The sequence below is a fragment of the Alligator sinensis genome, unplaced genomic scaffold (assembly GCF_000455745.1).
Source record: "Alligator sinensis unplaced genomic scaffold, ASM45574v1 scaffold1243_1, whole genome shotgun sequence".
Taxonomy (NCBI): Eukaryota; Metazoa; Chordata; order Crocodylia; family Alligatoridae; genus Alligator; species Alligator sinensis.
Window position 1 is genome coordinate 40,241 of NW_005843499.1, and position 14,924 is coordinate 55,164.

General features: G+C 50.6%; 1 protein-coding gene across 3 annotated transcripts; it reads left to right on the forward strand.

Annotated features, from left to right (window-relative positions):
* The first annotated feature begins 1,012 nt into the window (after nt 1–1,012).
* LOC102373042 lies at nt 1,013–12,179 on the forward strand. 3 transcript variants are annotated; one of them, XM_025195421.1, is made up of 3 exons: nt 1,138–1,589; nt 4,347–4,407; nt 9,026–12,179. In XM_025195421.1, the coding sequence occupies exons 2-3, from the start codon at nt 4,359–4,361 to the stop codon at nt 10,408–10,410; spliced, it is 1,434 nt and encodes a 477-aa protein (XP_025051206.1). In that variant the 5' UTR covers nt 1,138–1,589; nt 4,347–4,358; the 3' UTR covers nt 10,411–12,179. The 3 variants fall into 3 exon arrangements, with proteins under 3 accessions (XP_025051205.1, XP_025051206.1, XP_006038905.1); XM_025195420.1 differs by lacking the exon at nt 4,347–4,407 and having other exon boundaries at nt 1,013–1,260; XM_006038843.3 differs by lacking the exon at nt 4,347–4,407.
* The last annotated feature ends 2,745 nt before the right edge of the window (nt 12,180–14,924 follow it).

Here is a 14,924-nt window from a genome sequence, read left to right on the forward strand (position 1 = left end):
TCCCTTTCCCCCCGCCCTGGCACGGACGCGCGGACCAGGGGTTGCCGACCCTTGTGCTAGCTGATTAATTGCTGGGGGATTGCTGCCTGTGTCTGACAAAAGCCCTAAAGAGGGAGTGGAGCCATTCCCGGCCCAGGGGTGGGCAAAACGGCAGATCCGGCTGGCGTCCAGATTTCATTTACTAGCAGCTCCCGGCCCGCATTGCTCACCCAGCCGGTTTTCATGGAGACCCTAACAGCGGCAGGGCCATGACAGCTTGGGTCCAGTGTTCCCAGGGACAGTAGCCCCAGCAGCACCAGCATGGCACACGGCTGGGCGGGGAGCTGCTGCAGGGCCGGGATCTCGTGATGGTGACCGCGTGGTCCAGAGCCGGGGAAGAGCCACAATCTGCTGTCTGCATGCCCCTGCCCAGGGTGCGCGGGCAGCAGATTGCCGCTTTGCTCTGGCTCCAGACCACGCAGTCACCACTGCAAGATCCGGGCCCCGGAGCAGCTCCCCACCCAGCCGTGTGCCCTGCCAGCACTGCTGGGACGGGTCCCATGGAAACCCTGGCCCTGCGCTGTCAGGGCCCCGCCACTGCTGGGGTCTCCATAGAAATTGTCTGCAGCACCACAGGTAAGGGGCTGCTGGGAAATGGAGTCTGTTGCAGGCCTGAACCAGCCTGCGGGCTTGACTCTGCCTGCCCTGGGGATAAAAGGAGACTGCTGAGCAACCAGGGAGTGAGAATAGGGAAGTTTGCAAGCAGTTTGCAACTCAGCTGGCTGCGCCCCCACGCTGAAGGGGAGCCTTTAAGGCAGTGGCTGTCAACCTTTTTCAATTCAAGTCCCCACACTCCTGCCCCACAGCCCCCTGGCCCCATCCCCCTCAACCCAACAGATATTTGGTTTTTGGTGGGGGGAGGGATTGAGCCTGCATGCCTGTCCTGTGATTGGGGCAGGGCTGACACAGCCAGGCCCCCCCCCGCCCCCCAGCTGCAGTGCTGTGTGCAGGGAGGAAGGCAGGCGGAGGGAGCTGCTGGCAGGGGTTTGCCTAGCCTGAACTGAAGGAGAGGAGGCAGGGGGGGCCACAAGACAAGGATGCTCAATCCACCCTTCCCTCCAACTCCGGCTGGTCAAACCCCAGCCAGCAGCTCCCTCCTCTTCCCTTCTCCCCCCCTCCCTTCCTGCAGACAGTCCCAGGGGCGGGGCTGGGCTTCCCAGCTGATCACGATCCTGGAGAAGAGCAGTTCCCAAAGATGCTCCACTTTGGATCTCTCATTAGGTGAGGGTTAATTTATCGTGCAACCGGCCACTTTTAACATGCTCTGCAGCCATGCACTTCTGCACGGCACAGCTGTAGACTGCGTTCAGGGGGCTGAGTGCATGAGTCACTTCTGTCAGTGCCCCCACAGTGCCAGGAGTTTGCCCAGCTACTGTCACTGCCAGCTTTTTCTCTGCTTGTGCCTGTGAGGTTTCTGTCCAGGCAGGACTCCTGATTTATTGACATGGGACCCTGGCTTTGCTTTTCACCCCCACGACTTGGAGACTGAATCTGGCTACAGGAAGCATCACAAACCGAAGCCATTTGAACGACTTGTGCATATTCAAAGGGTGAGTTCTTTGCAGTGTGGGGGCGGACACAGGAGGAGAGAAAAGGCCCTTTGGAGCCAGCTCCTTCCCTGCTGTTAGTCAGCAGTTTTTCACTGGATTTCTTTGGGAATAGCCTCCAGCTGGGGATCTGGCTTCCTGGAAGGCAGTGGTGCTGCACGTCACTTGTAGCAGCTGGGGAGCTGTCTCTGGACTGCTTACATCCCAAGAGTCAGCGAGGCATGTTCCCTGCTTGGGTTCACCCTTTTTCTGCAGTCAGCAGGAGATACACAGGGTCTCATCGGCTGCAGGGCATGGACATGCTAGAGGTTTTGGGCTGTAAGGGACCTCCAGAGGTCACCCTGTCCACAATGGGGATGTGTGTGGGGTACACCGGGGTGCACGTGCACCCCCTGAGAGCACTGGTGCACCCCCTGATGGGCCATGCTCCTCACTTAGGTGATGGGCAGGGTGGGGCAGATGGGAGTGCCAGTGTCCCCCTGCGAGCACTGGCCGGGGAGTGTTTCGGGAGTGCTTTCTGGCCAGTGCAATTGACCATGCGGGGATCCCCCCAGGCGGTGAGATTGTCCATGGGGGGACCCCCGCCCCAGTCACTGGGGCGCCAGTCGCCCACTAAGGCAGCACCAGTTACCCATGCCTGTCCAACTCCCTGCCTGAGGCAGGATCAGGCCTATCCAAATCATCCTGCACAAAACCATTATCTAACCTCTGCACAAAGCTACCATCAACCCTGACACAAGTCTGTTACACCCAAATCTGCTGCAGTAGAAGTGGGGGAACCACAACAGCTAATGTCGCGCTGCTGTGCAAGGTCGTTAATATACATTCAAGAGATCCAAGGAAATCGGCCATGCCCCCAACTCCAGAGGAAGGCAAAACCCACCCCAATCCTTGCCAGTCTGACAGTGGGGTGAAATTTCTTAATGCTTTTCAATTCAGAAGTCAGTTTGACCCTGAATTTCTGCACAGTGTTGACTGCGTAGTTGTGGATGTTACTGGAACCAGTGTCAAATCAGTGTCCGTGCACACAATCCTAGAGATGTTGGACTGGAAGGGACCTCCAAGGGTCACATCTAGTCTAACCAACTGCCTAAGGGTGGATCAGTCCTATGCAAACCATCCTGGAAAAATCTGTAATCTAAACTCTTCATACAATGACCGTGAGCCCTGACACAACACAACACAACACAACACATCACACCCAATTTTGCCACAGGTAGTGCGGGAGGACTACAGCAGCCAGCATCCTGCTTCTGTAGGTTCCAGCCCCTAGTTTAGAAGTGTTGTTTCTGGGCTAATTTTTCCATTGTGGTTTGGTTTGGGTTTTTTCTCCTTATTTTTAATATGTCCAGTTAAGTAGATGACAGCACCATTTGGTCTTGGGTTACGTCGTGATGGCATGAGCACCAGGGTGAAAACCGAAGCAAGGGACACCTCCTATGTTAATTCAGCACCATGGTGGAACAGCACCCCTGAGGGTTTGGGCCATGAATGTGGGGACTAGATTCGCCAGGGGATTATAGGAAACCTTCACTATTTGTGGATTTGTGATTTGCCGTTTCGAATATTCGTGGTGTGCCACGCCAGCCCACTCTGTCTCCCCGCACAGCATGATGACACTTTGTTGCTGCGCTCTGCAAGTAAGGGGTGGTTCAAGAAATTTAAAAAGAGGCACAGCCTACATAATGTGAAGCTGATGGGAGAATCGGTGTCAGGAAATCATGAAGCAGCACAGGATTATCCCCCACAGCTTCTTAAAATCATTCTCAACCAGTGGGATCTTGGACACCTTTTGCCATATCTTACTGTGGTGCCTCCTTAATAACTACCATCCCTCCATCTGATCTGCATAGCCATAATGAGGCTTGGTTTTTCCCAAGCCTTTCTAGTTGCCACATGGCACCAGAAAGGATTTCCCCCTCCTTTTGATACAGGTTTCAGGTTTGGGTGTTTTGGTTGTTTTTTTTCCCACCTTCCTCAGCAATGTTGGGTGTTGGCTGCAGCCCAGGCTGGAGACTATGACTGGTTTGTGCCAGTGCTTCTGCTGGGACTCCAACACAGAGGGTCCTGGCTAGAGGGTCTTGTCACTGTGCTCAGGGTCAGACCAATCACTGCATTTGGGGTCAGGAAGAAATGTCACCCCCTGGTCAGATCGTTACAGACTGTGGGGGTTTTGCTCTCCTCTGTAGTGGGGGCCCTGGCCCATTTCCTTGGCTTTTTCCAGTGCATGTTAACAACCTTTCTAGTGACATAAGAACTGCCATTTACTGGGTCAGATCGTAGGTCTGTTTTGCCCAATCTTTGGTGTCACACAGGAGCAGAGCATGGATGCTGGAAGAAAGAGGGATCTGGGTCTGACCAAGGTTTTTCCTCTCCTACTTGCAGCCTCCAGGATTTCAAGTCTAGGAAATTCTAATTCAAAGGCCATATCCCTAACGCCTGTTCAATAGTGACTGATGCCTCTTTCCTCCAACAACATCTCCAGTCTCTCCTTGAATCTGGCAAAACTGTTGACTTTTACCATATCTGGTAGCAATGAGTCTCGCACCTTAATGACACACCGTGTGATAAATAACTTCATTTTGTTAGTTTTGAACTTATTCTCTACTAGTTTTGTGTTGTGGCCCCTAGTCCTTATATTGGGAGAGAGTCAATAATAAATCCCTATTTACTTTTTCTTCAGCATTTCAGTTTTTGTAAACCCTTTTCATGTTTTCCCTCAAGTTTCTCTTCTCTAAACTGAACGGTTTCTCTTCATAGGGAAGACCCTCCATGCCACTCATCATCCTTGTTGCAGACCAGACTGAGCATAGGCTTCAAGGTGTGGATGCACCATGGATTTACAAAAGGGCATCATGAGACTTTCCGCTTACAATTTTCTTAATAATTGCTAGCATTTTGTTTGCCTCCTTGAGCTTCTGCATGCTAAGCAGATGTTTTTAGCAAACTGTCCACAATGAGTCCCAGATCTAATGCAGTTCAACAAGGAGAAATGCAAAGTGCTGCACCTAGGGAGGAAAAATGTCCAGCACACCTACAGCCTAGGGAATGACCTGCTGGGTGGAATGGAAGTGGAGAGGGATCTCGTAGTCCTAGTGGACTCCAAGATGAACATGAGTCGGCAGTGTGATGAAGCCATCAGAAAAGCCAATGGCACTTTATCATGCATCAGCAGATGCATGACGAATAGGTCCAAGGAGGTGATACTTCCCCTCTATCGGGCGCTGGTCAGACCGCAGTTGGAGTACTGCGTGCAATTCTGGGCGCCGCACTTCAAGAGGGATGCGGATAACCTGGAGAGGGTCCAGAGAAGGGCCACTCGTATGGTTAAGGGCCTGCAGACCAAGCCTTACGAGGAGAGACTAGAGAAACTGGACCTTTTCAGCCTCCGCAAGAGAAGGCTGAGAGGCGACCTTGTGGCTGCCTATAAGTTCATCACGGGGGCACAGAAGGGAATTGGTGAGGTTTTATTCACCAAGGCGCCCCCGGGGGTTACAAGAAATAATGCCACAAGCTAGCAGAGAGCAAATTTAGACTCCTGCCTATGCAGGGGGTCGGACTCGATGATCTATTGAGGTCCCTTCCGACCCTAACATCTATGAATCTCTTTCCCGTGTGATAAAAGCTCATGTTGAGCCCATCATGATGTAGGTAGTTTGGGGTATCATTGTCTTTGTGCATCTCTACATATATCTACATTGAATTTCATCTGCCATTTCATTGCCCATTCACTCAACAGTGCCAGAGCCTCCTGTAGTTCCTGGTATACCCGGGTGCCTCTCCAGGGGTGGCCATGAAGCCTCTGCAGCCCTCAGTCTGTGGGCAATCACCCCTTCAGTCTCCCACTATGCCTTAATGTTTATTACTTTTATGAGAGAGGCTGCTCCAGGGCTTTCCAAATTGTTCTCTCAAAATACCCATGGTCATTGCCTTATGGGCTAATTGCATGGCTCCATTCCTCCCCTACACCATATCCCATGCCTCACAGATGGCATCTTCATTGATATTATCTTTCACTTAGCCCCTCCTCTGGGGTTCATGGACCCTCTCTTGTCCCACACTCTTAGCCCTTTTAACGTAGGTTCTGGGTCCCTGGAAACCTCTTTCTCCCCTTTCTTCCTCCCCGAACCTCCAGACTGCTTTAGCTGTTACCCTCCATGTTGATCTTCTGGAGCCTTAGCCATCCTGGAGCTTTAGCCATCTCTCAGCGGGCCCCAAGATTTTACTGCCGGCTTCTCTCAGGGAAAAGTTTATAAATCCTGAGTCGGGTGATTCTTCCCTGAGTCAGGTGACTCCCTGTATCAGGCTTAGTCCCACCTTCCAGCTCCCTGGGTCAGATGACTCTCAATCAGCCCTGGCCTGCACCTGCCAGCAGCTTTGCAGGCTGCCTGACCTTTTTAAGTGGCAGGTATCCCAAGTGCCCTGCCATACCTGGCACACAGCAGATGGGGGTGGGAACAGACTGCCCAGTGACAGATAGGGAGGGAGCAGAAAGCACAGCAGCATATCACACAGGGAGCACAGGGCATGGACCAGAAAGCACAGCAGCAAATGGTACAGGGAGCGCAGGATGGCACACTGATAGCCCTTGTCCCCCTGCTTGACCTGTGCAGGTTCAGTGGCTCTTGGTGCCTTTGGGCAATGGGCTTGTAGTTGTGTGACAGGGTTGTTGTGTAATTGTAGGACTAGGTTAGATAAGGATGTATCTGGGGTAGATTGGATGGAAATGATCCTGCCTCAAGCCTCAGATGGACTAGATGTGACCTCTGGAAGTCCCTTTCAGCCTGGATTTTCTATGACTCTATGCCCGGTAGAAATTATTAAATATTTTGAGAGGCGCTTGATGAAGGAAAAGAAATCCCTACAAACCTTCCAAATTCTTATGCTGTTTGACTGGTTTGAACAGGCCCAGTGGTTTTATTATCATCTCCATGGCCAAGTCTGCACCATAAATTATCACAGTGGCAACAAACCTGTTGACACTGAAAATCCCCCTAAACTGAACTGAACTGAACTGAAGATTAAAAGACTGAAATAATGAAAGCACTCGTGACAAACTTAGTGGGATTCCCCTGGGGAAGAAGGGGTGGGGAAATTCAGTCATTTCACTAGAAAATTTTGCAGTCATAAAAACGTCCATCAGCCCAGACTGTTTCTCTCCCCAAAAATATTTGGGCAACCTCTGACCCTTCTTTTCAGCCAGCTAAATGGACCAAATTCTGTCCCTCACTCGCTGTTAAGCAATGCATTCAAACTTCATTCTTGTGTGCTAATCCCCAAATTGTCCCCAGTTTTTCAGCAGCACTTGGATCATAAACTTTCTAGGTCCCATGTTTTCTGAGAACACCACGATCTTCAATGTAGACCTTGTTGGGGAGGTGGCCAATTGTTTTACCCTCAGTGGGAAATGATCATTGGAGCATAGGAAAGTTAGGCTGGAAGGGACGCATCTAGTCCAGTCCCCTGCTCAAGCCAGGTTCACCCCTGACTAAACCATCCCAAACCAGTGTCTATATAACTTGTCTGCAGAAAGGAATTCAAGAGTCATGTGGTCAGGAAGGGAGAGTGAGCACAACTCTATAATCGGAGGTCAAGGGCATGAAGCTGGGAGAAGGGGGAAATGAGAGGACACCTGGTTTCCATGCCCTGCTCCCAGGACCAAATAAGGTACAGAAACAACAAACAGGTTCTGTGTTTAATACCATAATTCCTCATATGCGGCATGCACCTTTCCCCCACTGACAACCAGCAGCTAGAATCAGTGTGCATTATATGGGATAAATGCGGTAAGAGCAGGTTCTCCCACTTAGCATGTGAAACCAAACTAACATTCACCATGATGCACAGGACGAGATCGGGGCTAGGCCATGCCTCCTTTCCCCCCATGCAGCTAGATTGGGGCCAGGCTATGCCCTCTTCCCTCCACATGGCTGAAATGTTTCTGGGACCCCCTCCCCTTACCCCCATGAGGCTCGATTGGGGCCAAACTACGCTCCCTTCCCCCATGGGGCTGAATCAGGGCAAGGCTACTCCTCTTTCCCCTCCTTGCAGCTGGATGGGGACCTAGCATGCCTGCCCTGGAGCTGTACTGGGGCTACCAGCCAGAACCAGCCTGTGGACTGCCCAGGCACTGCCCATCTGAGCCCTCCCCCCAGCCCCCCTTCCTCCCCGGGGAAAAAGGTTGATCACCACTGGGTTAAACTATATGTTAAGTACGGTGAACCTTTCTAGAGGGTGATCTTAAGATGGGGTGGCAGAGGAAGACAGGTCTTCCAACCTAGGCCAGCAAGGTCACAAGGTCTGAAACCTGCGCAGAGGAGTACAACACTAGGAGTCTTCTACTGGAGAGCAAATTTGAGAGGCCAGAGATGGTGCCTGGAAAAAGGGTGGACCCAGTAGGCATCAGAGCATACAAGAATGTCCTGCAATGAAATTTCAACTAGATGTGTGTCATCGGAGGTGGATCCAAGGCGGGTTGCAGTGGTGCAGTTGCACTCCCCTTTGATTTCTGCTCCATCCAGAGCTTAAAACCAACTGCCTGGCAATGGCGAGAGCATTTCTAGTCAGGCAGCAACAAGGGAGTCAATTGATTTCATGGCTCATTGTAATCTACCCCATTCCTTCTAAACTCTTCATCCCACAGGTGTTAACCACCCTCTCTCCTTTTTAATGCCGTGGATGTTCTGCTTATCAAGCTATCCTTTGTCCCGCAATTCAGCTGTCTGTTATCTGCTCCTTGTCATGGAGCTCCTATTTCACAATCCTGCAGTCTGCTTTTAATTCTTGCTAAAAACATTAAATTGGGTGTGAAACCATTAAGACAGGTGAAGAGTAATTTATGCGGGGAAATAACTTTCAGTGAAGTACTGGTGCACTGTTGAGATGCTCAAGAAGGCTAGATTTTGGTTTCTGAAGCTGAAGGAGATGTCTGCTTCATTCTAATGACTACAGGACTAATGAAACAGCATCTTCTGGTATTTTTTGCCTAATTTATTGATTCATAGATTCATAGATTCTAGGGTCGGAAGGGACCTCAGTGGGCCATCTAGTCCAACCCCCTGCATAGGCAGGCAAGAAAAGGGTCACCAAACCTGGGATCATGTGATCCCAGCCAGGTGCCTGTCCAGTCTCCTCTTGAAGACCCCCAAGGATGGGGCGAGCACCACTTCCCTTGGAAGCCCAAGGGAGTTATTGTGTTTATTATACATGACGTGATATAGCCAGACACATGCCAATAGATAAATACTTGTTTTCCTTTGATCTTAACGTGACTAATGTAGCTCTAGGCCCCTAGCATATCAGTAAAGCTTCTAGTTGCTTTGTAACTGGAGAAAAATCTGTATTGTGTCCTATGTGATGATGCATCTCACCATCTGCATCCCCCCGCCCTTCAAAATCCTAGATCTGCCCATGGGTGACCCCTGTTCCCTGTTTTACAGGTTGCACCATGGCAGCTGAGGAGGAGCCATCTCACACCATGATGAAATCTGAGCTGAGCTATGAGGACGAGAGCAAGGTGCGTGAGGAGGCTGAGTTGCTGATGAAGCCTGAGGCCAATTGGGAGAAGTTCCTCCTGCCAGCCCCCATCATCGTTGCCTTGCTGGGACAGCTGGTGTGCATCCCTGTGGAGAAAGGAGACTTCTCCATCTGTGAGCATGCCCCTAGTGGTGGGTACAGATACTTCAAAGAGACTAAATCCTTCAAGGTGTGCTTGCAGGAAGTGTGTGACAGAGTGTGGGATGCCTTCCAGCTGGGCAGGAACAAAGCCACCCTGATCCGCCGGCAGTTGAAGAATGTCCCCAGAAAGATGGAAGACCTCATCCAGGGTTTCCTTCAAGATGTAAACATGAAAAGGGACCCGTTTATTGTGCAGATTGAGGACATGCAGAGAAAAGCGAAGGAGTGCAAGACTCTGGCTGAAGAAGCGAAGGCCAAGTTCATGGGGCAAGAAGATGTGTTGCAGGAGCTGTTTCAGGCCTGCCTAAATGCCAGACAGGGCAAGAATAAGGTGTTGGAGACTGTACAGACAGAGCTGAAAGAGGTAAAGAGCCAGATGGAGCCTGCCAGGGATGAACAGGACCGTGCTGAGCAGAAGCATGTGAAGTTGGAAGCCCAGGGAAATGAGGCCCTGAAGACTTTTTTCAGTGACATTGAGAAAAGACCCAGCTCTTTGGGCATTGTCTGTGTGGAGAAAGACAAGACTCATTTTATGGAAAAACACAGCACTAAACTGGAGAGGAGCCAAGAGATGCAAGATAGGGCTTGGCAAGAGATGGGAAGCAACTACGAGAGGATGAAAGACCTGAACAAGAGGACTACAGAAATCCAGTGCGCCATGAATCGGTGTGAGTTCAGGGAAAGGGATTTGGAGAGGTGTGATTCCATCCTGGAAGAAGGACTGGAGGCCCTGAGGAACCTGCATCAACAGTGGAAGAAGATGGTGCAGTTCTTCCAGATGATCTCCAACCTGGTGGACTTCTGTCTCAACTGGCACATCAGGGAGTGCCTGGACTCGGATGAAAACCTCCAGCAGGTCACACGGGCATTCAGTGCCATCAGTGTGGCTCAGTTGGTACAGCTGATCTCCCACACCTATGTCACAATAGTTCAAAAATACCTGATGGAGCTACTCAGACAAGTGGGGCGTCTCCTGGGTAAGGACCGTTCCAGTTTCCACGCTGAGAAAGCCCAGTTGGATGGAGGCTGTGAGGGTGCCCAGGAGGCCCTCACCAGGCTGGTGGGGGAGCTGAAGGGCAACTTCCAGAGGGACCTCAGCACCAGGCTGGAGACCATAGAGAAGGTGAAACTCAAACTGAACCCCTGAACTAGGGGGAGCTGGGACAAACGAGTTGGTGCCTCACTGGGTTACAAGCTATCCTCCTGAAACAAGAAAAACTCCATTATCAATGATTTTCATGCCTTTTTCTTTTGGATGACCTCAACCAGCCAGTGCCTCAAAGGTCACTTTGGTAAAGCTCCATTTAGCTCCATATCAGCTCTTCGAGAAGATGAGAAGGGGGCCTGCATGTTAGGACTAGAGAAGGACTGTACGTTTCAGTCTACAGCCCCTTCAGTTCTGAATGTGGCCAGGTGTTAAAACTCCCATCTACTCGCTTATCAGAGGGTCCCTCAAAGGTAACTCCCATCCTACTTCAACCCACCCAGTTATTAAACCCATTAAAGCAGTGCCTTCAATTGGGCCACTGCAAAGCAGCTTCTGCCACCTGGGCTTAATGTAGAAGAATATCATCAACCAGAAGGAATTGGACCTGTTGTGGGGCTAGGGAGAGGGACTGGCAATCAGCAAATGGAGTTGTTTCTCATGGGTGTTCCCCAACAGGATGGTGGAAGCCAGATGGGACAGGGGTGGAGAATGAAGAACCCTTGAACCAGAGTGCCCCATGGGAAAAGCAGAATTATGAACCCCTGCAAGGGTGCGCTTAGGCTGAATGGAGCCAGCTGAGCAGTGACTGGGTCAGGTCCATCTTTGCACCATTACCCTGCCCCCTTAGCCTCCAAGCATAGTATATCTCACCCAGTGTTATCCCACTCACCCCTGCACCATGCTGCTAGGGAACCCTGGGAATGCTGCTTGGAAGAACAAAGAGGAATGCCAGCTGCCAAAAGGCAGCCTCTTTCCCCTTAGCATTCGCTAAGAGCAACTGGCTGGCCCAAGCCAGAGGCAGAATCACGGGCATGAGTTTGCTGCTTGGTGTCTCGATAGTCCTCAGCATTTCACTGCATTCAGTATGTTCACTGCTTCAAGGGTCCTGACACATTTTCAAATTAAAGCTGGATAGAAAACAGCTATAAACCTGTGCACATTTTGAAGCACTAGCTTTGCCGCCAATCGGCTCGTTTTATATCTGGATAGACATTTTAAAACTCCTAATGAACAGTCCCCAGCTCTGGTAATCCAGATCCACGGTGGGACTCTGGAGAACGTGTCTTGGAAGCCATCTCTTGAAGAAGACTGGCCTTGATGAAGAAATCCAGCATCACCTCAAATGTGCACGTGCAGCCTTTGAACACCTGAAGAAATGGGTGTTTGAAGATTGCAACATCAGATCTGAAACTAAGCTCATGGTTTGTCAAGCAGTTGTGATCCCCTCCTTGCTGCACCAAACTGAGACACGGAGAATGTACAGGAGACATCTAAAGTTGTTGGAGAAGTACCATTAATGCTGCTGGCGCAAAATCTTTTGAAATGGGTGGAAAGACAGATGCCCCAACATTAGCGTTTTCCTGCAAGCAAACTTCATGAGTATTGAGGCATTGATCATCTGGCATCAACTTCGTTGAGCTGGTCATGTTATCTGGATGTCCCACTCCAGACTCCTGAATCAAGTTTTATTCTCGCAGCTCAGCCAAGGTGCATGCTGAAGTGGAGGGCAGAGAAAGGGCTTCAGGGATGTCCTCAAGGCCAACTTAAAAGTTGCAAAATTGTTGTCAGTTCTTGGGAAACTAATGCCCAGGACCACCCCAAATGGAGGAAGAGTCTGCTGCAGGGATCTCAGTACCTTGAAACCTCACAACAACAGGAGATGGAAAAGTGGGAGCAGAAGAAACAGTGCGTCACAGACCAAATCAAGAATCCAGGGCCACCCACCACACATGGAAACACATGTCTGAGCTGCAGTAGAGTCTGTCGATCCCCAGTAGGCTTCATCAGCCATCTTCAGACCCACAGATAAGACAATCATGTAAGACTATCATCCTCAACTATGAGGGATTGCTGAAGAAGAAGGAGACATTTTTATGGTCTGATAATTATTTTGCACGTGTGGCTGGAATTCATTCCTGGGCAGGAATGAATACTGGGCTCACATGACCTGTGGTAAGTTTAAGCTCATATGACCCCAGCTAGGTAGTTATCAAGCCTCCTTTTAACGACCCCTAAGGTAGGAGGCAGCACCACTTCCCTTGGAAGCTGGTTACAGATCCGAGCTACCCTGACCGTGAAGCAGTGCCTCCTGATGTCCAGCCTGAACCTACTGTCAATCAACTTGTGGCCGTTATTCCTCGTTACTACGGGAGGTGCTCGGGGGAACAGGATCTCACCCATTCCCCTCTGGTCCCCCCGGGTAAGTTTATAGATGGCCACTAGATCCCCTCTCAGCCTTCTCTTGTGAAGGCTGAACAGGTTCAGGTCTTGTAGCCTCTCCTCATAGGGCCTGCCCTGCTGCCCCCTGATCATGCGAGTGGCCTCCTCTGGACCCTCTCCATGTTGTCCACATCCCTCCTGAAGTGCAGCGCCAGGAACTGGATGCCATACTCCAACTGTGGCCTGACCAGTGCCGCATAAAGGGGGAGGATCACCTCCTTGGACCTGCTTGAGATGCATCTGTGGATGCATGACAAGGTGCTGTTGGCCTTCCTGACCGCGTCCTCTCAAGACCGCTCCCAAGTTCTTTTTCGAGAGGGGAGTCCCCCAGCCTGTAGGTATGCCGCTGGTTTTTCCTGCCCAAGGTGCAGCACCCTGCACTTGTCAGTGTTGAATCCCATCCTATTCACATTCGCCCACCCCTGTAACCTGTCCAGGTCCAGTTGTATCCTGTCTCTCCCTTCTAGCATGCCTACCTCACCCCAAATGTTGGTGCCATCAGTGAATTTGAACAGGGTGCTTTTCACCCCCTCATCCAAGTTGCTGATGAAGATGAACAGTGCGGGCCTGAGGACCGAGCCCTGGGGGACCCCACTGCCCACATCCCTCCAGGTTGAATATGACCCATCCACCACCACTCTCTGGGTGCAGCCCTCTAGCCAATTTGTGACCCATCTGACTGTGTAGGCATCAATGCCACAGTCACCTAGCTTTTTAATGAGAATGGGGTGGGAGACAGTGTGAAAGGCCTTCCTGAAGTCCAGAAAGACTATGTCTACCGCAACACCTGTGCCCAATGATTTTGTGACCTGATTGTAGAAGGCAACCAAGTTGGTTTGACAGGACCTGCCCCTAATGAACCCGTGTTGGTTGCCCTTGAGCATCCTCCCCACTGCTGGTCCCTCACTGATGTGCTCCTGGATAATTTTCTCAAAGAGCTTCCCCAGGACTGAAGTAAGGCTAATGGGCCTATAGTTGCCTGCATCCTCCCTCCTCCCCTTTCTGAAAATGGGGACCACATTGGCCTTCTTCCAGTCTTCTGGCACCTGGCCAGAGCACCACGAGTGCTCCTAAAGCTGTGCCGGAGCCCTGCGATGACCCATGCCAATTCCCGCAGCACCCTGGGGTGGAGAGCATCTGGACGTGCGGACCGTCTTGTTAGCTCTAGCTAAAAGCCTTAACTGAGGTGTGGTCATATGAATTTAGGTGTAGAAATGACTGACAGAGAAGTACTGAGGGCACTCAAGATGCTCAAGAAGGCTAGATTTTGTTTTATGAATCTGAACAAGAGATGTACATTTAACATTTACTGGCTGCAGGGCTGCTGGAAAACTGTCTTCTGACTATTTTTTGCTTAATTTGTGTTTCTTAGACTTAATACATAGTTTTAGAAAATCTGTTCATATTCCATTAAAGTTATATTTCTTTGGCTTTGATCTGAAACTGAATACTACGTAGCATTAGGTTCCTAGTGTATTAGTAAAGCTTCTAGTTTCTCCTTCACTGGAGAAAAAATGTGTGTTTTGCTATACATGATGATGCGCTACACCATTGGTACCTAACTTTCCAAATCCTAGACTGGCCCTTGAGTCCCCTCCCCTGCATTTGCTGTCATATCTGCCACCCACTTAGCTGTGGTGTTTTCTCCCACACATTGAAGGGAGCTGTGTGCTTCCTAGACTGGAAAGATCATTGTTCTTTTCACTGTATCTGATGCCGTGAGATTGGGTTTATGACGGTTTATGCTTTTTTCGTTTAGACTAAACGGTGCATCTCTCCCCTGCCTCCCACCTCTTTGCTGGTGTTTGCCCCAACTGGTCAGAATAAGACCAGGGTGGGTAGGCTAAAGGAGGGGCCAAATTGCCCATTGATCCTCGCTGCATGTGGGAGATACAGAATAAGTCTCCAGGGCTGCTGGTCCATCCTTCAGCTACAGCTACGAAAATCCCTGCTACAAGCTCAGGACACTTTGGGGAATATTTCAGATTGCAGTCATGTTAGCCGTCAGTCCTATCCATATTCCCATCTTCTTCTGGCTCCTAGGCACTGTTCCTCTCTCTTCCCTCTTTGCAGTGACCCTCCCCAATCCTGCCCAGAGTCTGCCACACACAGGTACCCCCTTCCACTCTTCACCCTTCACCACAGCAATAACCTAGGAGGGCAGGCCAAATAAATGAACAGAAGGTCATGTAGCTCCTCTCAGCCTGCCTCAGCGCATGCACCCTGCCTTCTCA

What these genes read in the sequence shown, in the direction of transcription:
- LOC102373042 (XM_025195420.1), top strand. Translation starts at nt 1,077, where the DNA reads ATGCTCAATCCACCCTTCCCTCCAACTCCGGCTGGTCAAACCCCAGCC. An exon ending in CACTTTGGATCTCTCATTAG is followed by an intron (nt 1,261 to 9,025) that starts GTGAGGGTTAAT and finishes CCTGTTTTACAG; the next exon opens with GTTGCACCATGGCAGCTGAG.